At 33.8% G+C, this 21,897-nt stretch overlaps 1 protein-coding gene across 1 annotated transcript; it reads left to right on the top strand.

Annotated features, from left to right (window-relative positions):
- The first annotated feature begins 7,039 nt into the window (after nt 1–7,039).
- LOC127796524 (uncharacterized) lies at nt 7,040–7,680 on the top strand. The gene has a single exon (XM_052328697.1). The coding sequence runs from the start codon at nt 7,162–7,164 to the stop codon at nt 7,465–7,467; it is 306 nt and encodes a 101-aa protein (XP_052184657.1). The 5' UTR covers nt 7,040–7,161; the 3' UTR covers nt 7,468–7,680.
- The last annotated feature ends 14,217 nt before the right edge of the window (nt 7,681–21,897 follow it).

Here is a 21,897-nt window from a genome sequence, read left to right as displayed (position 1 = left end):
GAAGAACATTTAATGCACTGAAAAGTAAAGATGGATCGTATTTAATGAGCTATAACAGCTATATTTTTTCAAAATTTGTAAAGTGTTACTCGAGAACAAACTAGAGTTTATTTGACTAAGTTTGATCTTTACTTGATTGTATAGGTTTTGTAATTGATTACTTTTTTTACTTACTCAAGTACAAAGATATTTTTACTCGATTAAATTTGAGTCATAGAGAAATTTAACTTATACTTGATTAGACAAGGCTATGTACTCGAATACATAAGTATCTTTACTCAAATACAAACTTTCTTACTCGGTTAAATTTCAGTTATAGAGACTTAGCTTATTTTCAACATAAATCTATTCGATTACAAAACTAATTTACTTGAATACAAAATATACATCACTCAATTACATATTTCAATCACTCGAGTAAGAAGTGTCTAAAAATTTTAAAGAGTATTTACTCAATTACAAAAGGAGTTCACCCGAGTATAGATTGATCATTACTTAATTACAAAATCAGTACTCAATGTTTGAAGCTTAACAGAGAACAGAGATCAGGAGACTTGATAAGAAAATGTTCTGAAGCTTTCAATTTTCAAAAAATCACTGTTTCACTAAGCTTATACTGTTTACACTGATTTTCTCTCTTTCACAAGGTTTAGTTTATTCTCTATAAATTCTATTTGTAGGCTTTTTGTTGCTGAAATTTAAGAAAGAGTTCTATTGTTGAGAGTTGCATCTCTCATTTCTTTAAATCTTGTATGTAGAGTTTGTTAACTTAAGATGCTGGTGAATTAAGCTTTTTCACCCTTTAAAAAGAAAAAGAACTTAAATTAAAAGAAATTAAAAAATGCAGCACACAAGATGTATAGTGGTTCAGTTTAAACCCTAATCCATTATCTTAACTGCTCATCAAGGATTTAATCAAACTAATCTTACTTTAATAGCTTTTGAGCAGGTTCAACTACTAACCTTTACACAATGATTTTTTAACTTTGGTTTAACCATAACCAATGTCTTTTATAGAGTAAAGCTTAACCTTTATAATTTCACGAACAATTGTAAAGAAAAGTATTTCAAAATAAGGAAATGAAGTTACAAATTACAAAGGCTTCTTTTGATAATACAAAGAGATAAGAAAATATGAATTAAGCACTATCTCTTTTGAATGACTAGCTTGAGTAATTTGATCTTTGAAAGCTTTGAGCTCAAGAAAGTTGTAGTTTTTGGAATTCATTAGTTCTTTCTTATCAGATTTCATCTCTCTTTTATACTCTTTTGATATTGATTGCAACTACTGACCTATCCTTAAACAAATAGAATATTTTATTTTATTTTGTCACAACTATCATTTTTTGTCTCTACAAACTTCAAACAATTAATTAGAAATTCATAAAATATGCAAATGTTGTCCGAAGAATATTTAATGCATTGAAAAGTAAATACAATTTGCATTTAATGAATTGTACGGCTATATTTTTTCAAAATCTATAAAGTATTACTTGAGTACAAACTAGAGTTTATTTGACTAAGTTTGATCTTTACTCGACTATATAGGTTTTGTAATTGATTAGTTTTTTTACTTACTACAAAGATATTTTTACTTGATTAAATTTGAGTCATAGAGAAATTTAACTTATACTCTATTAGACAAGGCTATGTTCTCGAATACATAAGTATCTTTACTCGAATACAAACTTTCTTACTCGGTTAAATTTAAGTTCTAGAGACTTAGCTTATTTTCAACATAAATCTACTCGATTACAAAACTAATTTACTTGAATACAAAATATACATCACTCGATTACATATTTCAATCACTTGAGTAAAAAGTGTCCAGAAATTTTAAAGAGTATTTACTCGATTACAAAAGCAATTCACTCGAGTATAGATTGATCATTACTTGATTACAAAATCATTTTACACGATTACTTTAGTCTTGACAAAAAAATTTATTATATACTCAATTACAAACACTTATGTAATATCCCAAAATTTGAAAATAAATAATGATTATAAATTTTGGTGTTTGATGTCAACATCGAGTAATTGAGAAATTAAGAGACAATATTTATTTATGTTATTTTGAAGAAAATAGTAATTTATTTGAGCATTTGAAAATTTAAGGAAATATATGTTGATGTTGTTTTAAGGAAAATAATTGCTTATTAGGGAGTATTTAGGAAAATAATAAAATAAATTAAATAGGTGAAATTATGGAATTGTTTGGGGTATAAGTGTAATAAGGGAAATGGGAGTTAGGGGTGTTTGTGGAGGTTTTTGAAAGTTGTGGGTTTAAGTGTAAATTTTCGAAAATTACTGAAAGTCATTATAAAATTAATTGAATGTGTATGTATTGTTAAGGAAGCAGTCAACTTAGTGGCCGCGGGTGCTGGCGTGAGGCGCGGGTTCGAGCTGAGGCAAGCGCGGGTGGCTGGGAGGAAAAGAAATTAATTTTTAGCCGATTTCTGCTGCAATTAATTGAAGCATTAATAGAAGCTTAAATAGTGAGCAATCGGGCGAAAATCAGACGCGAGGCAGCGAAGAAAAAGAGAGAAAATAGAAGAAAAATCCAAGAAAAATAATTTTTCTCTGTGCAAGTGAAGATCTGAAGAGCGAGGTAGGTTAATCAGCTTGTATTAAACATTCTCTACGGATTAAATCGTATTTTTAGGTTGTATTTTGGTTTATTTTAGCGTTAATATTATTTTGCAGTGTGCGAAGGCCAGAAATCTGCAAAATAAGGCAAGCTCTCTTTACCTTCTAAATTTTAGTGCCCTCATATACCCGTAATAGCTTCGATTTTATACCGATTGAGTTGAGTTGTCGGAAATATGCCTATGGGTTTTAAATCGAAGCTTAGTTTTATTAGTAAAATGTATTAATTTGTGCAGCGGGAGTGTAAGTAATATAAGAAATGGCTGTGTAAAGCAAGATCATAACCCTCTCTTCATGATCTTTAATTCCCGTGAAAGACCCCATGATTTTCTGTATTTTATCACCTCCCTTACTTTAATTCGGCACCTAGCCTTATTTGTTGACTTATTATTCAGTTGCTTTAATTTAAATTAAATTCGAGATTTCTAGAATTTTATTCGTTGTGAGCCTATGGGGGGTTTGTACCGCCCCCACTCCTTTTGGGAATGATGCCGAACCCAGCTTGGGGATTAGGTTCCTAGACGTGTGAGTTTATTTATGGTTTTCTTGGATTTATTTATGGTTCGGTTAGAGCTATCGAGCAGTAGAGCAGATATCGGTTGTTGGTGACGTTGGGGTAGACTATTGTACGGCCCTGATGTGGACCGTCGGGTGGACACTCCTAGTCACTGGCCGTTGACCGGTGCCGGGCACTGCTGACTAGCTCTGCCCGTATGTGATTTATTGCACGTCTAAATTCATTATTTTACTGTTCATGATTTGATATGCACATGGGTACGGGTTGTATGTTGGGATATTCATTTATTGAGTATGATTGGACACGGACATTCTAGCTTGGTTAGGTTGCATCCAGCACGACCATATGCATCGCGTGTGGTTTACTATGTAGGGGAGCATGGCCTGATGCCTGGATGTATCGGCGCCATGTATCACGTTGATGCTCACTACGCCATTGCATTTTATGTGCATTGCATGGCTACTGGTAGTATATAGTTCTCGAACGGGAGTATCGTTCCGAGGGAGCCTCTGGCTCGGGTGTCCGGAGTACCGACCCGGGACAGCGCGCGCAGGTTTGTTGGAGATGCATGTTACCTTTCAGGGCAGGGGCAGGTTGGTATGGGACTTGGGTGCCAGGTGTCTTGTGTGGGCCCTAAGGATCGGTATATGCTTTTATTATGCTATGCTATTGTGTTGTAGTGTCTCATGGCTTGTGTGTACTTGGGGGTTTATCCTGGAGAGAGTTTTCTGGATATGTTCATCCTTCAGTCTTTCTTTCTTTATGCTTGCTGAGTCTCTCGACTCATTTTGCTTTTTATCATTCCAGATAGTGGCAGCGTGGGCCATGGAAAGGGAGTTAGCTTTTGGCGGCAGAGTCGGTATGGTGTACAGACAGTCCCGGTCAACTCTGATGGTTGAGTAGAATTTACTCTATTATTTTGTACTGTACCAGGTCTTTCCTCGAGTCTCGTGTATGTCAGCACAAGAGTCTGTGTTTGTGTATTTATCATGTGACCGCTGTGATAGCGGGGTACTCATAGTGCATGCATGTGTTTTGCTTTGCTTCCGCTATCCTTATTTCGTATATGCATGCCAGGGCAATTTTTGTCTTGTGGTTGATTCTTTCTCCTCCCGTAGGCTCTCCCGTTCGGGTAGTCCTGGTGGATGGGGATATCCAGGCGGGGGTGCTTACAACTTATTTAGTCAAGTATACTTCATCTTTATTCGATTAATCCTATATTTGTAATTGATTACTTTTAGGATTGACCGAACATTACTCGATTACAAAGTTGATTTACTTGATTAATTTACACTTGAAAATTTTACTGAAACCTATTTGATCGTTGAGATATTTGATTATTTTGAACTTATTACTCGATTAACAAAAGCCATTTTTTTACTTGATTCAATGAAATACTCGGTTAAAAACTTAACTTTTCATATCATTATTAATTGTCTTTGCCATCATCCTTTAACCAAATTTACTAATTTTTTTCATTAAATCAAAATATAAAATTTCTCAACAATCTCCCCCTTTTTTATTTATAAGTCTATTTGATGATGACAAAACATATTTATTATGAGAGATATTGTCTTTCCAACAGATTATCACTCAAAACATAATACAAATTCAATTATGTCAAAAGTAGAATCATATTGTCTTTCCAACAGATGAAATTCAATCTATCCTATCTGTTAACTTCTAAGTCTTCTGTTGCATACATAGTTGGATTAGATTCCATAGTCTCAATTTTTGAACCCACCACCCAAGAGCACAGTAACCCTTTAAAATTGTTAGGAAAATAGGGTAGAAGGACAATTCTAATTAGACTTTGACTGTGAACAAAGTCACTCTCAAAGTGTTTTTTGCACCCACTAAATTGTTATAGGGTTCAACAACAAAATGCCTCTATGAGTTTCAAAGTCTCAAAATCTACAGTTAGCAATCTCAAAACTGTGTACAGAATTGGAAAAGGCAAGGAATGATTAAACATAAAAATTATATCTGCCAACTTTTAAGGTTTTTTTTGTCTCAGACATAGTTGGATCAGATTCCATAGTCCCACTTTTTAAACCCACCCAAGAGTAAAGTAACACCTTAAAATAGTTAGGAAAGTGGGGTAGAAGAACAAATCTAATTAGACTTTGATCATGAACAAAGTCACTCTCTTAGAAGTGTTATTTGCACCTAATAAATTGTTATAGGGTTAAATGATAAAACGCCTCCAACAGTTTCAGTCTCAAAATCTGCAGTCAGTAATACTAAAGATTTCAATATGAGCAATCTCAAACTCAAAACTATGTACAAAATTAGAGAAGGCAAGAAATAATTAAACGGAAAAATTATATATCCCTCGATCCAATGGCTTCCTATTTATACTTTGGACTAGTACCGTTTGAATGGGTATCTTCTAATAATACTACCATCCATGGAAGAGATGTGCATCCATTAGTTATAGACGCAAGCTTTCCAAAAGGACATGACTGACTATCCATGTACCAATAGAAATGTCTATGTACCCCAATATGAGATCTTGGCGATTGTTATTGACTAGAAATAATTAGCCCGTTGTGGGTTTTGAAGATTTCCTCTAGGGTCAATAATCATCAATGTCCTTCCCAAAATTGAAGGCACAAATCGCGGGACAAATATGCGTCCTCGTGGTCAAGGGTCGTCCGAGAGACCGTGTGTGACCCACGAGTATCCAAGGCCGGCAGGGCTTGGGCCAAAGATTAACTCAGCCGAGCTTGACCCGTAACCTAGAAAGGGCGAGCTTTTTGTCACGTGGCACGCTTACACATTAATTGTATGTTTGAGGTTATAAACGTTGCAAACGATGGAATTGAGAGAGGAGAAATGTGAAAGCTGGAAGAATATGGGGCGAATGTTGTATCCTAATGTGTCATTGGAGATGGCGCGGGCGCGGGCGCGGGTGTGGGCGAGGGCGGCCTGCTTGCTGCTGCACTTCAATCAGTCTTCTTGTTAGCAAAAGGTTCCTATCGTTATTCCATTGTTGACCTGACCTGCTCGGACCGTGTTATTATAAAATATATACATTATAATTCACTGTGTGTGTGAAGCAGACACAACATGAATTTATTATTTTCAAAACATAAGTCGAATGATTAAATAAATAATATATCGATATCAATTCAGTGGATTGTGAATTTGATCCTTACTCTGAACTAAGGTCAAAGGCCTAATTTGTAATTTATCTCAATTGATATAATTGAAAGTACAAATACTGACAGTCGCGCAAAGACGATCATCCTAAGATCGGTTTATTTTTGTTATTTCATTTTAAATTAGGGTAATGCTTATTATTTTCATCTTTAGAAGTTTAAATAGTCAAGTTACAACTAAGAGCATATTATTTTTAAATTATGTATTTATTTTATTTTATTTTTAATTTTTAAATAATGTTTTAAATTAATTGATTGAATTTTGAAAATTAAAAATCATGTGCATTTATTATATATTAACAATTATTCCTAAAATAATAATTAACATTACCCTTTAAGTAAATTTTTTTGAGATTTTTCTAAAAAAACAAGGATTATTTCTTAAAATGCATGTAAAGATAAGATTGGGGCAATCAGAAGGCCCGAGAGATCCAGCAGTGCAAGCAAAGCAAAATCTAAATAATGCCCAAAAGACAGACAAAAGAGGATGAGAGAGAGAGAGAGAGAACAAACAATACCCACCAAAGAATTGAGAGAGAACAAACAACACCCACCAAGGAAAGAAAATTCAAATAAAATGGAGTAGAGAAAGAGAAGAAAATAGCGAAAAGAACATCTTCACTAAGCTCCAAGCCTCCTCCCGCCTCCCGAAGCCCACACAAACTCAACACGCCTCTACGTGTACCGACGCTTCACCACTTCATTCCTTCTATCCTTATAAAAAAATCAACCCCCCAGACCGGAACAAGAATCCATTTACAAATAATAACCCATCTTCTTCTTCTTCCGCCCCAAGCACAGCAGCAACCTCCTCTGTTTCTCCAATCCCAGATGGGTCCGATTGTGTTGACTCCGCTGGCCACCGGTCTGAGCGTCTTGGCCGGAGCGGTTCTGGTGAAGTCGGTCATGGACCAGAAGCCTATGATGGGGCCGACCCAGTTCCCCCGATGCCCCAGCTGCAACGGCACGGGTCGGGTCATCTGCATGTGCTCCCGCTGGTCGGACGGCGACGTGGGCTGCCGGACTTGTGCCGGGTCGGGGCGGATGGCGTGCAGTAGCTGCGGCGGGACGGGTACGGGTCGGCCCATCCCCGTTCAGCTCTCCGTTCGTAATCGTAATCCCAAGGGTTCATCGTGATACGGTTCAGCTGCTGTGTCTCCCGTCTCTCTTTTAGAATTTGAATTTGTTTTAGATTTGAAATGAATTATTATGTAATATATATATATATATATTTATTTTGCCGATACTTAGAAGCAGAGTGAGAGAGAGATGGGGAATTATTAGATTGTAATTACATTGATGACTTCTTATAACCTTATACAATGGGATGGATCTATTCTCTTAAAGTCACTACTGCTTCTTTTTTTTTCTGTTTCATATTCAGAGAAAGAAAACAAGGAGGAAAATATATCTTAGGTTGTTGGTTTGTTTTGGTTTAATTAAGATTGTCGTCCCGTTTGATTTTTGCTTGTAGAAAGATTGGATTGGATTGCATTTCAATTCTTGGAATAGCAGAAGTTTTGTCCCATTTTTAATTCAATTGAGCAGATGGATTAGTTGTGTTGTTGTGGTAGAGTTTTGAGTTTGAAAACAGATTAATTTGGTGTATGAAATGAAGAAGCAATTGGGCAAACTAACCACAGCCATATATGTTTGTTTGGTGAATCGAATCAATGAAAGAAACCAAAGGGAATGAGTATGTGGTTGTGAACTCAAATCACTTTTGCCATCCTCAACCTCAATTTGCATGAGCTGTAACTTCACTTCATTTTTGTTTTAATTTGGTTGATGCATTGCATATAATTCACCCACGTGAAGGTGAAGGGCACATGAAATGCGGGTCACCTTGCTACCCTCTTTCTTGCTCTTGTTTCATTACCTATTTTCCTTTGCTGATAATCCGGGTCACCTTGCTACCCTCTTTCTTGCTCTTGTTTCATTACCTATTTTCCTTTGCTGATAATCAATCATAGACAGACAGACAGACAGACAGACGGATAGATAGGCCCTGTTATAACTAAAAACAGAGAATTGAATTGAAATGAAATCTCTCTCTCTGAAGCAGGTAGGTCTAAATGGATATCATATCATCATCTATCTGCAGATATATAAAATGGTTTTGTTGTGTCACTGTTTATTTAATGGCTTGATTGTGCTTTCTTCTTTGGATGTGGTCTACAACTGGAAAGCAATTAGATGACAAAACAATAAGCTTTAATTTAACAAACTAAGCCATCTCAAGCAAACGTTAATGGAAACTAGCGATACACTCTGTATGGGTCTGATTTGGTACCTGTTAGTCTTTAATTGCTTTTTACATATAATATTTTACATAAATTGTTTTATAACCAAAAACATTTTTTTTCAAGATATATATATATATGTATATATTATATGCAAATGCAAAATTAAAAAAGGTATGTGTTGACATACCCATGAGATTAGATTTATGAGACGAGTCAATAAAATTTACAAGACTTGACTACACTCGCGTGTGGTTTATGAGTCTAGTAACACCGTGATAAGTTTTTATGTCAATATCATTAATCATGTTACCTCTTAAACTTATATAAACGTGTGACAAAGAATTACTCCAAGACATAATAAGAAGAGAATAATTAAGATTTATAAAACTTGAACATGAGACCCTCCTCAAACTTGCCAATGCTATCTGTTCCATTAAGTTGCGACTGTGGTGGTACTAGAACAACCTTCCACGGTGGATATATAATGATTTAGGTGTGTATAGAACAATTTTTTGCCCTGCATCAACGGAATGGAATCAAAGCTTTTATGTAAACATAGGCTTAGGGTTTGGGTGATTGGAGCCCGTCAATTACTACAGAACTCCAGGGACATGTAGTGCTTCTGGCCCAATGAAACGGGCTTGGGCTTCTCAAAGTACATTGGTACAAGGGTATACCTTTGCTTGTGAACGTCCATAAAAGAGGTGGTGGAGCCTTTGTCTTTGCCTTTGCATTTCCCTTGAACTTGGGTAGATTATTGGTCCTCTTGCCCATGGGGGCCTAGCCCTGAAGAAGCCTAAGTACCACCTGTTATCCAGCCATGACCCACACAACTCTTTTAACTTCATGTTTACCCAAAATTATTATGAATAAAACGAAGTAGTAGAATTATAATTATATATGACTTTTGTTTTGATAGGCATTTTCCCTCCCAAGGATTTCATTTTGGGTTGCTTTTCATTTCAGGAAAAAGAAGGGAAGGGACGTTCTCTTTTTCTTTCTTTTTATGGGTTGGGGCGGGGCTACTCTACTTTTCCCATTAGATCAGATCCAATCCCCAGAATGGAGCAGCCTTTAAGCTTTGACGCTATTGAATTGAAGCCTTAAAAACTAGCAGTAGGGACAGGACAGCCCCAACCCAATTGTTTGGTGAAAATTATTGAGTAGAGCCACATAGGTTGGTGGGGGAGACAGAGAGAGGATACAAAAATGTCTTATCATCAATGCCTATATACCACCACAACACACACACACACACACACAAACAGTACACACATATGGGTCTTATCTTGAGGATAGCTAGCTTGAGACGTTTAATCATTATAACCCGTTTCTTGGATTAAAAAGTAAATCAAAGATATTGAACTCCACAAACAGCTGTAAATGTCCATTAACGTCCATCAACTAACTAACCCTTATATCTCCTCTCCACAATTAATTCATTCATAAGTTAACATCAGTGCAACCATTTCCTTCCATCACACACATCATCGACTGACTTGTTTTATTAGCAAAAAAGAAAAACCCTTCAATTTTGTATATATAATATAACGAATTCCAATATTAAACCAATATGATAGATCGACACCCATTTTCCTTCTCTCAATAGGAAGCTATACCTACTTAGTTTACAGCATTATTAATTAGAATGGCTAAATTCAAATGAAGAAGAAAAGCTTTACAATGTATATGCATTCTTCAGTACTCTTTTACAGACCCAATGGAACCCTAATTAAAGTCACTCTAGCAAATGAAATATATAATGTATGTTCAATTAATTAAGACCTTCCAAGATGGATAACAAGAATCTCGTGCATGCACTGTATTGTTGCTTTCTTTAGATTTTAAACGCGGCGTTTAGTTTGTGTATATATAAGTTATAATTTGGTGTGTTGCATGCATATTCTCAAGGTGGCAATATAATTAAAAGTTTCAATTAGTGTTTATGAACAAGAGTAATGGAATCAATGTAATCAAGCATATTATGGACCAAAATTTGGTCAACAAGCACCAAACAAGAGAGGCAAGCTTTGATGCTGTCATCCATAACCACTACTGTCTCAATTACCAACTATTATGTAGCTGTTGCTGCTTGCATGCCCAACCACATTGCTATATGTGTATGTGTTTAGATCCAGCCCTTTTTAAGGCATGCAACAACACTAGTCATCTTAACTTTAATTAATTTGTATCTCATGAGTCATGTCACTATGTAATCTTGTGGGGTCGATCTGATTGGATTTTTTAAACCCAAATGACACACACACACACATATATATGGATACAACATTAATTATTTTTATACAAAAATTCATGATCAAATTAACCGAATTAATATTGATCTCAAGACTGTCTTTTTTTTTTTTTAATTTTGTAATTATCACCATTTTGATGGGTTGTTTTTAGGGATCATTTTAACAAAAGAACATCTTTATGGAATTTCTTCTATTTCATCTGAAAATTTTTGGATGTTTTTTTTTTATTCTTTTTTTAATCTTATGCTTTAACACAGCAGGCATGTAATCACTGCCAATAAGAAGGAGGAAATCTATCAAAAACTAAGGGTCTTACAAGAATCATAGCTACCATAAAATGGGATCTCAATTCTCTCTGATCCATCTTTCCACCACATGATCATATCTACTTTTTCTGCATATTCTTTTTTGTTTCTTTTTCGTTCTTCCTAAGTTGCTGCGTCAACAAGCGAAGATGCTGTCCGTTGACATTATTGACTTGTGGGGGAGAGAGAGAGAGGGGGGGGAAGCATGCTTGAGAGGTTTTTTATTTGTTTTGATAAATATATAAAGGAGTTGAAAGTAGTAAATAATGAAGGTGTTTGGTTATGATGATGAGCAATGAATGAATCCAATTACTGCTATAGTCCTCCTCCCAATATATATATATATATATACAGCTTCAAACGGATGGATAATTGTGTCCTTGATCTTCCATGGGCTGGACCCCATTTGGAAATCATGCTGTTCTCTTATGAGATCTCCAGTTTTCTGATTATCCAAACAATCCCATTATGTATCTCACATGCAGCTAAATAAAGCCCACTCCATTGCCTCTGTAGTAATCCATCCATCTTCAATTCAATATAGGAGTAGTGTGTTCTAAGGACTCTCTCCAAAACATCAATCCAATGTTGATAATTTAATTTTGGGTTGCAACAATTAAAGAATTGAAATGCTAATTAAATGTACGTTTGGAGCTATTTATAATATATAAAATGGTTTCTAATTAAGTGAAGAATGTTGTATTGATCTTATTCTAATACAATTCTATCATATATAAACTCATGCTGTATTAAAAGTAAAATTATATCTTTAAGTCATCGATCGTTTCTATCCATCGCCACAAAATTAAACAACCCAGGTGAAAAAAGAAATTAAGGAATATATATCAAAAGATCAAAAAGGGAAAAATGAAATCAACATGAGGAGATCCAAATATATACACACATATATATATATAAGAAGATCTTTTAATTAGCTAGGGTTAGACGCCGCCCTAACATCAGGATGTTTGTTAGTAAATAAAAATAGGAGCAATGATGCAGCAATTGCTTGCTAAACCACCTAATCCGACTCATCCAGTCCTCTTGCTTTAACATTATTAGGATGTCGGTCTTTTGGACGGCCAGATGCTGTCATCATGTTATTTATGTTCCATCGCATTCGATCCTTTTTAGTATTATTAATTTTCTCTCCCCCCCTATTAGTATTATTATTATTCGTATTATTATTATTCCCAAAATATGATCATTCTTATCACATTACATGATTGCTGGGTTTCCTTGTCACCACAATACTTAAACAAATAAAAGTAGCTAAGATGGAGCTCTCAACAGTGACATATTCAGCTCCTTTTCTAGTCAAACCCATGCATGCTTTTGCTAATTTTACTATTAGTTTTAAGCCTAAGTCAGAAGAAGAATTAGATTGCTTATCTAATTACACTTCCCCCCCCCCCCCCCCCCCCCTCTCTCTCTCTCTCTCATCTTCCTTTTCATTGTGATTTCATCCCCCATTTTATTTATCTTCCTGATGCCAACATTTGGATTCCTTTTCCTATCTCTTTTATTAATTACGTATATTTTATCTTCATCTGTTCTTCATTATATATATATATATATATATTGATTTTAGCCATTTCCAACAATCTTTTTATTGTATCTTCATCTGTTCTTCATTTTATCTTCATCTGTTGCATGAAAAACTCTTGTTTTTAATTCCCAATATAGCTTAAGAGAAATGTTAATACATCACAATATTTTTGCAGTAGATAATTAATATAATCTATGCTCGTAAATATAAATAAGATCTTCGTCGCCTTCTTCCCCGCCGCCCGCCCCAACTAACTTGTAGAACTTGTTACATCAATCTTTCCGCCAGTGCCCGCGCGCGCATGCATGCCTGATGCGTATATGCCTTCAATTTTTTTTTATCCTAATGGCTCTCTAACATTGCTTGATGTGGAGTTCAATTTTGTATGAGGTCAGGATTTGAACAGGACAATGCCTAATCTGCACCAAAGTGCACGGCAAGCACCAAACAATATTGGAAACAAATTAGTCAACTAATGGCGTTTGTGAAATCGTCATTTGTATATATCTACTAGTAGAATTAGTTGGATGATAAAAGAGATTATAACATCAATCTTTTTGATTTGAGTTTAATGTTTTCAATAATTTATATATATTTACTTGTTATCTGTAATTTGTAGATTATTGAGTTTTTTTTAGAAGTTCATATAAAAAACATCTTAAATAATAGGTGTTGAAAAAAGAAAAAGAGAAAAATAAGTCGATCATTTGTATATATTTCTTTAGGTTGTGTCGATATCAAACGTTGCTAAGAGATATACATATTTATTTATATCTACTCGTAGAGTTAGTTGGATGATAAAAGAATCAGTCTTTATGATTTGAGTTTAGTGTTTTCAATAATTTATGCTTATTTATCTTTTATATGTAATTCGTAGATTATTGAGTTTTTTCGATAAGTTCATATAATAAACATCCCAAATAATAGGTGTTGAAAAAAGAAAAAGAGGGAAAAAAAAAAACAAGTTGATAATTTGTATCTATTTCTTTAGGTTATGTTGATACCAAACGTCGCTGAGAGATATACATATTTGTATATATCTACTCATAGAGTTAGTTGGATGATAAAAATAGATTATAACATCAGTCTTTATGATTTGAGTTTAATGTTTTTAATAATTTATGCGTATTTATTTGTTATATGTAATTTATATAGATTATTGAGTTTTTTCGATGAGTTCACATAAAAAAAATCTCAAATAATAGGTGTTAAAAGAAAGAAAAAGAGAAAAACAAGTCGATCATTAATTTGTATCTATTTCTTTGGGTTATATCGGTACCAAACGTTGCAAAAAGATATATTTATTTGTATATATCAACCTGTAAAATTAGTTAAGTGATAAAGAGATTATAACATCGCTCTTTATGATTTGGGTTTAATGTTTTCAATAATTTATGAGTATTTATTTATTACATGTAATTTATAAATTATTGAGTTTTCTCAATAAGTTCAAATAAAATACATCTCAAATAATAGGTATTGAAAAAAGAAAAAAAAAAGTCGATCATTTGTATTTATTTCTTTAGATGGTGTCGACACCAAACATTGCAAAGAGATACACATTTATATCATAAAGTTAGTTAGATAGTAAAAGAGATTATAATGCCAGTCTTTATGATTTGAGTTTAATACTTTTTATAATCTATACGTCTTTATCTGTTATATGTAATTAATAGATTATTGAGTTTTTTCATTAAGACCACATAAAATACATTTCAAATAATAAGTGTTGAAAAAAAAAGAAAAAACAAAAACAGTGCAAATCATTTGTACATCCCAAATCATTTGTATCAATTTCTTAAGGTAGGTAGTGTGGTTACCAATCATTGCAAAGAGACATACATATTTGCATATATCTATTCATAGAGTTAGTTGAATAATAAAAGAGATTATAACATCAGCTTTGATGATTTGAATTTAATGTTTTTAATAATCTTTGCATATTTCTCTAATATTATACTTAATTTGTCACAATTTTTTTTAAATAAACAGCATGGCTGAGATGTCCAAACTACGTGATTAATTTCAAAAAAAATGCTACCACTTCAATGGTGTCTAATAATTTAACTTACGCAATAATGTCATTAATTAATTTGTTCAAAGTTTTTTCATCGACACTTCTATGTATTTTACTAGTGCCCTTTCAATCATTTTAACTACCATTTTTAAAGTTCCATACTAAAAAAAAGCATAGTTTTAATTATTGACCAAATCTATATTTTTCTCATATATTTTTATTTTTTTTATATAATCACTTAAACTTTTTATTATTTCAATTATACTTCTATATCCGTATTTTTGACTCAATTTAGCCCATGTGACAATTCAAATTGTAGTTGAATTTTTGAGTCAATTTAACTATTATAATTTGACATGTAAAAAAAAAAAAAGTTAAATTGACTCATTTCTCTTTATTTTTTTTTTTTTTACACATCAAAATATAAGAATTAAATTGACTCAAAAATGTAAATATAGGGGATTTGACCTTCATTATTCAAATAGACATAAAACAAATAAATAAAAATTTTGACTTTGATTTTAGTCCAATGACAAGACCAATAATAACCATGGAGCAAGAGGAAAAATACGTACCCACTCAATGAGGAGATGGTATTGAGAGGTAACCTTTTTGGCAATGGGTGGTCTTAATTATTCTTAAGTATGTGTTAGTAATACAACTAATTATAATGTCGTTTTGACTGTATTATCATATACTGTCATTTTCACAACACAATAATAATGCAAGCAAAATTATGAGACTCTTATCCTAAAAGGGGGGAGAACAACATATTATGGTGAAAAATCAAAAACTTGTGTTGATTGATGATTGGTACATACATTTGACATGTGTATATTAATGATAAAGGTGGGTAGGTGGATGGATTTGCAGAGATTAGTTTGACAATTAAGTAAAAGTGGTGGTGTTGGGAAAATGACCTCCGTAAGTCCAAACCCATAACCATTAATTAATTACCAGCTGGTTTTACTTAAGCCAGTGGTTAACTTCACTTTCCATGTAAGTAAGCCTCACTTTGCAGCAACATTAATCAACACTAGTTGCTACTTTGTGTCCTTTACACACTGGCATGCATGCAATCTGATCCTTGACTTCAGTTATAAAATCATAACACCCACTATATTTATATATATATATATATATGAAGTAAAATAATTGTCTAATTTTCAAGCCCCTTTACCTGGTTTTTACACCCAAAACAGAAAATAAAAGTGCAATAATGGTACATTGAACATAGAATTAATAAACGATAAGCCGAAACCGAGTCTTTTTTTTGAAATGGATGGCAAGGGGATGAGAGAGAGAGAGAGAGAGACAGTTAAGAGTGAAGAGAATTGACAGGGGATCCTGGGAATGTGGGGGGAAAGGGGCAGAAAATAGATTTACCCATTATGAGTAGCCAGAGGAAGAGCATGCATATCCATGATTAAGGTTAAAGGAAGGTGATTCAAACTTTCACTATATGTGGGAACATATAATTAATGGGAATAAATGAACAAATTAAATGGATTTGAAAAGGGGAAGAGAGAGAGAGAGAGAGAGAGTTTTACAGTTACAGAGAGAGAGAGAGAGAGAATGAGAATGTTAAGTGGGATATGGCTTGGAAATTACTCAAGCGGATGGGAGATGGCAGATGGCATGTGTAAATGGGCCCAGAAGTGATTGCATTGCACGCTCACTGCACTGGGATTCTGTGCGCAGCCGCACGCAGCATACGACGCGAGAGCAGAGGGAATTACAAATTGCGCGTTAAGCAACATCCATCCATCATCCCCTTTGCTTCCTTCACCCCTTTTCTCTCTCTCTCTCTCTCTCTGCCTGCGCCTGCCCCCCTCAACCCCATTCTCGGTTCGTTACGTTTAATCCTCACTAATCCCCATGATTTTCTTTTCTTATTTTTGTATTTTTCTTCTTCTTTTTCTTCTTCTCTCCATTAACATAAACTAATAGTTAGGCATCATGGCACCCATGGAATTTTACGTTACCTAGGACTGACTGCCAGGTTTATTCATCCCATCCCATACTAATTAAATAATAATTCCCTCTTATTGAAGTAACAGAACAGGTTGTTTGCAGAATATGAAAACATTGTGCTCTCTCTGTGTGTATATATATATATGTGTGTGTGTGTGATGTAATGGCACTTAATTAAGGTGACCCCCCGATCGTTTAATCTTCTTCTTCCGTTTTAATGCAATAACTTAGCATATTATGGTCAATTATTAATGTTACATATATACGGCAATGATCGATGCATGAAAGCGAGGAAGAGAAAATTTCTACCGCCTGCTTATTGGCAACCGGTATTGGTCTACTAATATCATCTTAACGTTGCCTGCTTTTAAGACCGACTCCAATCGGACTCTGTTCTACTCATCAAAGTCAAAAAATAATGAGTCAAAACCCAAATCTTCAGCTCCAACAGAGCTTGCCATAGCCAATTCCCCGAGCTAAAAATTTGATAAAATTGAAAACTCTCGTCGTCACATGTGACTATTGAAATTGTTGAAGTCATATCACCATCTCCTCTCCCCACCCCCACCGGCCATCAATATAGGAAAAGGTTGATCAAATACAACGAAGACAAAATTGGCCGGAGAGTTGATGTTGCAAAGACGGTGACTAGCTGATCTAGAAAAAATAAGTTACAAGCATAACAGAAGACTAAATCAGGGCAACGACTCCCAAATCTGGCAATAGTGGCGACTAGCGAAGGCTACGACGAGCAGAACTGGTGACGGTAGTGTCTTCTTCAGCGAGGAGTAGATCACGCACTAGTTTGTGATTTTGGGATATTTTATATTTATTTTTGTATTAAATGAGTGATATTATGTATTTGTGGATTTAGTTATTGATTTGTGTATTTGATTATTGATTTTGTGTATATTTAATTATTAATTTGTGTATTTAATTATTAATTTTTTATATACATATATTTAATTATTAATTATGTGTATGTGTGTATCTAATTTTTATAATAAGAAAAATATATATAAAGTAAAATAAATAGAATTAAAGTTTATTAATAAATAAATAAAATATAAAGTTAAATAGAGAGGAAAATAGGAATTGCGGTTGAAATATATATAATTTTTTTTAGATAAAATTATATTAAAAAGTAAATTATTTATAATATAATAAAAATAAAATAAAAAGCATGATTGGAGTGAATCTAAGGATATATTCTTTTAGATGGTACGAGATTAATTGAGTTGTTAGTATAAATATATCTTTTAAAACTCCTCGCAATGTCAAGTTGTTCTCTAGAAAAGGGTATCTTCATGATTGGTGTCTTAGACGTTGACTCCCTCCCTCCCTACAACTTGTCCGATCTCCTCTATCCAAATTAAAATACATTTGGCAACAGCTAAACCTACTTAGTTTAGCTTTATGATTTTTATTTTTTTTGCTACCTTGCATGTCTTATTAATTTGTTAATTAATGTCTATAAGCTTTAAAACAATAATTTGGTAGCTTATCGAAATTTATAAACTTAAATTTTCATTTAGTAGTTGATGATATAAAAAGGATCATTAATAAAATCAATATTACCTCCAATCAGACCTTAGACCATCTCCAATCCAACCCCAAATTTGGGGTAAAACCCCCTCTAACCCATCCCCAAATCCTACCCCAAATTTGGGATTATAAATAGTATTACCCCAAATTTGGGGTTGCACTATTCCTTGATCCCAAATTTAAGGTAATATATTTATCTCTATTTTACTCTCTTCATTTTAACTATAACAAAATTTAATTCATTTTGTATCCCACCATTATATATTTTTACATTTTTTTTACTTATTATTAGTATTAATAATATTAATAAATTATAATCAATTAATGAATAATAATTAATAAATTTTGTTGTGTTTAATATAATAGTTTATTAATTGAGATAGTAAATGTAATGTTTTTCTTTTTTAATATTATTGATAATTAATTTTTTTAGTTAATTATGTAATTTTTAGGTAATAATTTAAATTAATATATAATAAATAAGTAAATAATTTACATTATAAAAAAATGTTTAGAATCAAAAAATAAAAAAAAAAAGAATAAACTATTTCTTTACCCCAAATTTGGAGTTAAGGGTTGGAGAGAAATTAGCTCTTACCCCAAATTTAGTGTGAGTTTGACTCCAAATTTGAAGTGAAGAATTGCAGATGCTCTTAGTTCCATGGCTAGGCCTTACTTCTAGTGGGACCATGGGCGGCCAGGCCTTGGTCCTAGTGAAATTTTTGGACTAGGTATGTGGTATGCCTACAAAATAACTCATTATTAGCTATATATAGGTATCCAAGAAAATAGAATGCATCAACTATAAATAATTATAAAGTTAGAGACACTTGTGAAGTAGAGAATGGTAAGATAGTTGATGGGATTTCTTATTTGCCAAGACTTTTAATTGAGATTGTACTAGATCTATCTTGATTTTATAGATATTATATATAATTATTAATATTTTTAATTTATTAAGATAGCGTTTGTTAAAATGAACAAGATAATATAGTATCAAGATAAATTTAAAATAATTTTTGGACAAAAATATGAAATGGTCAAGATAAAGTTAGAAAGTATTCTAAAATTTTTAACAAATTATTTGTTAAATTCTTTAAAATATATTAGATGACACAATTTTTTTTTTTTTTAATCTAGGAACCAATATATGCTTATCTTGAGGGGGATGAGAGATATGATTATTTTGAAACATCAAGATAAGAGGGCATTAATAATTTTTTCAAGAACGATCAGATAAGGTTAACAAACATATTGGAAATGATAGAAATTTGAGATGCATCCTATATGTTGGTTTTTTCACCTCATACCCTAAAGAGATGTATTTAAATTAAAAAACATATTATTCGAGATCGAGTAAAAAATAAAGACTGAATTCTATCCTTATTTGATCAATAGTGATATGTGATGAATTTTATCTGAATTTATCTATTTTGAGAAGTCCGATCGAGGCAAAACTCTTATAAGACTAACTAAGAGAGAAATGAGTTTACGCGATAGAATAGATAATTTAGATTTCATAGGTTATCTAGTTTGATGATGTGAATATTTGGTCATATTGCTTATAATACTTTTTAAATGTAAAATGAACCAAAAAAGACATAAGCATGCAATCATTGATCAATTCTTTTGATCATATCTGTAGCTTGCCATGTTATAAGCTTAGGGGCGAACTTTGTACGGTTGTCAATGGAGATTTCCCCTTAAGCATATATTAGTGTCATAGGCGGCGCCAAACTTAAACCAACCTTATAATTAATATCGTTATCCTAATTAGCAAAGAGATAAGGTTGAAAAAAGAAAACAAACAATGGTACCAACCCAGATAGCAGCTTCTTGTCTTAACAATTAATGCTTTGATAAGCTATAATTAGTGCTTAATTTTTGTGGGATTTTTAGTCAAAGAAGAGTAAGTTTAATGTCGAGAGATCGGATGAATCAAGACGAATGGCAAATATATCGATACTTAAATCAATTAATAATTATTGGGGGAGAGTGAGAAATTTATTTTTTTTATTTTAATTACTACTAAAATAAAAATGCATCCTAACTCCCCAGATGCGAACAGAGCCGATGGCCCCAAAATAGAGTTTTGGATTGATGTGTTGTCAACCACCGAAGCGGCCATATCTCTATCTCTCTACCTCTACAGTCAACACTCACCACCTCTTGCTCTTCTACGGTGATGGTGAATGGTGATAAAGGTAAAGCTGCTTCTTCCACCCACTCCATATCTCCTTACCCTTTTCACACTCTTTCCCCTCCAATCATTTTTCTCCCATTATATATATATATGTATATAATTTACCGCATTTTCTTTAGGGTTGTGTTTGGCTAGAAAGAAATTTTAAAATATAATTTTGTCCTTTTAAGATATTTTTATTTTTTGACCTTTTGTGGAATTTAACCCAATTCAAATAATAAATTAAAAAATTTAAATGATGGGTAACGGGGTTAAATGACCCTAAGCATACCCTTTTTTAATATTTGATGTGAGAATTATATCGGCAGCTCGACTGAAGTAAAAATTGTGACAGCTTTGGATTTGGGCACGGGAGGACATATATATGATGGGCACGCAAGATTTTGCTTGGTTTAAAGGGTGACAATGACTAAACTAGCCCTGGTCAATTTGAGGCTCACTACTTCACTTGCCATGCACGTAAAGGCAAGCAAGTATATGTCCCAGAACTGGGAGGCAAAAAGCAACCTCCCTCCCCCCCTCTCTCTCTCTCTCTGTTGCTTTGCCCAGTCAAGCTGTGAAATTGACGAGAATTGCAGCCTGAATTTGTAAGAAAACGCCCAGTTATCATTACATGCAAAAGCTGCTTCTCCTTGTCCTCCTCCCGGGGTGTTCCAGTAATTTCAACACCCCCGTCTCCTGTCGGGGCTTGTTCGTTACCACCAACTTATTGCAAAAGTCGATCCAAACGCTGCCTTAAGCAGAAAACACCCCCCCAGAGAGAGAGAGAGAGAGAGAAGAGAGGACAAGGTCTTATTAAATTAGAATCGCAGGCGTGCATAGGCGTGTCCAGCTTACAAAGATAGAGCTCTCTGCATGATGTAAAAGGCGGGTCAAACATCTGTCAAACCCAACTTTATAGAGGACCCAATCCAATTACTCTCGTACATTAGAATCATCACGATGATCGACGGCTGCCCTTGCACAAAGGGCCCCCAGATCAACCGTGAGATGGTGCCTCGAACACCGCATCTATGCACCTGAGGGGCATATACGTAATTTTGCGTGCCATCATCGGGTTGACCGGAGTTGACTCCTGTTCACACTTTTACCCGGACTGACTAATAATAATAATAAGGAGAAATCTGGCATAATATTAATTAATTAATTAATTAATTTTGCTGAAGTAGAAAGGGAGGTTGAAGATTGAAATATAGATAGCTTATGGCACACTCCAGTTAAATTGGGGGATCGGTCACGTGCACATGCCAATCGGAGCGTATCTAACTCAATTTACGAGACTCCTTAATTAAAGGAACTCATATTAAGCAACTTCCATTCTACTTTATCCACTCTTACTCCGTACCAATGCAGTGTGATATCTTTCAGAATTACTAAGTTAAGTTGGAATGAAGGAATTAGCAGTAGCAGTAGCAGCAGCAGCAGCAGCAGGGAATGGGATTGACACATTTTTACGCCACTCCCACCACGAAC

Source organism: Diospyros lotus, chromosome 3, assembly GCF_014633365.1.
Source record: "Diospyros lotus cultivar Yz01 chromosome 3, ASM1463336v1, whole genome shotgun sequence".
In the NCBI taxonomy this organism is placed as follows: Eukaryota; Viridiplantae; Streptophyta; class Magnoliopsida; order Ericales; family Ebenaceae; genus Diospyros; species Diospyros lotus.
This window is presented reverse-complemented; position numbering and strand designations above follow the sequence as displayed.